General features: G+C 57.3%; 1 protein-coding gene across 1 annotated transcript in view; it reads right to left on the bottom strand.

Moving 5' to 3' along the window:
- Positions 1-1,317, bottom strand: part of AZIN2 (antizyme inhibitor 2) — a 47,019-nt gene that overhangs the window by 1,264 nt on the left and 44,438 nt on the right. The window contains exon 10 of the mRNA NM_001293740.1: positions 414-628. Within this exon, the coding sequence (NP_001280669.1) occupies positions 414-628 (215 nt within the window). The remainder of the gene's footprint in view (positions 1-413; positions 629-1,317) is intronic.

Below are 1,317 nucleotides of genomic sequence, written 5' to 3' on the forward strand. Positions count from 1 at the left end.
CAGCCTCTGTCAGTTCCTCGAAGGCACAGTGCTTCCTCCCTGCTCCTTCTGCCTGGACACCCCCCACGCCTCCCCCATGGGCCTGCAGCCGCTGACTACTTCTCCCTCACCTCTCAGGCGTCTCCTCTAGAGGCAGGGCTGAGCCTCAGGGAGGGTGCTGGCTCTCCCAGCCCAGGGCACACAGTACTATCATGAGTGCGTGCCTCCAGGGCTGCTCACTGGGCTGTGCGCGACCCAAGCGAAGCCCGGTCTCATCCAGGACCACAGCCAAGTGCCACCCACAGGCCTAGTCTTGCCAACCCAGAGAACATGGATGCAGGTCTCCCACCTCAGGTCTCCCTCATGGTGTGCATCTGCCCGATCCGCCCCAGCCACGTACAGCCCCTCCCTAGTTCCCAGCAGGACTCTCTTACCAGGCCACACGGGACATGGCATAGGTGACTCGGCAGGCTTGGGCCCCCCCAAAGAGGGAACCCATGCCCACGGTGTAGGCGCCCATGTTCTCAAAGACCAGCCAATCTCCTACGTGTAGTTGCGGCAGCCACAGGCCCTCAGCCACACAGTCGTAGCCATCGAGCGCTGGGCCCCACAGACTGCTGCTGTACGAGGGCTGCTCTGTGGATGGTTTCTGGAAGAGAGAGGGGTGGCCACACTCAGCTCTCCTGAGCAAACCAGCCTCAGGGATCACCCCCCAAGTCCTCCCTCAGCTCCCATGGCCAAGAAGATGAAGCCCAAACTGGACCTCCAAGCCCGGCATTTAAGGCCCTCCTTACCCTGGTGGCATAGTGGTAATGTGTTGGGCTGCGATCCACAAAGTCAGCAGTTCGAAACCACCAGCCGCTCCGAGGGAGAAAGACGAGGCTTTCAACACCCGTAAAAAGTTAATCTCAGAAACTCATAGGGGCAGTTCTACCCTGTCCTGTAGGGTTGCCGTGAGTCAGCAGTGAGTTTGATGTGGGCTACCTCTCTGTATTCATTGCCTTGTACTGTGTGAAGCCACAATGCCTGGTTGAGTTCTACCACATACTGCCTACAGGACTGAGGGCAAGACACTTAACCTCCCTGTGCCTTGGTTTGTTTATTTGTAAAATGGCAATAATACCAGTCCTAATAAGACTGACTTCCCCGGGTGACTGAGAGGATAAGTGAGCTAGTCCATGGAGAGGTTCAGAATAGTAACTGGCAGACAGCAAGGATAAATAAGTCTACCGCGTTACTGCTGGCCTCTGCTTCTTTCCAGACCACGGTGTGTCCATACCACGAAAGCCCTCTTCCTGCCTGTGAAATCCAACCTTTGGGGCCCATGCCTGGGGCTCC

Source organism: Echinops telfairi, unplaced genomic scaffold, assembly GCF_000313985.2.
Source record: "Echinops telfairi isolate 266 unplaced genomic scaffold, ASM31398v2 ScPeMD7_7457;HRSCAF=8495, whole genome shotgun sequence".
Taxonomy (NCBI): Eukaryota; Metazoa; Chordata; class Mammalia; order Afrosoricida; family Tenrecidae; genus Echinops; species Echinops telfairi.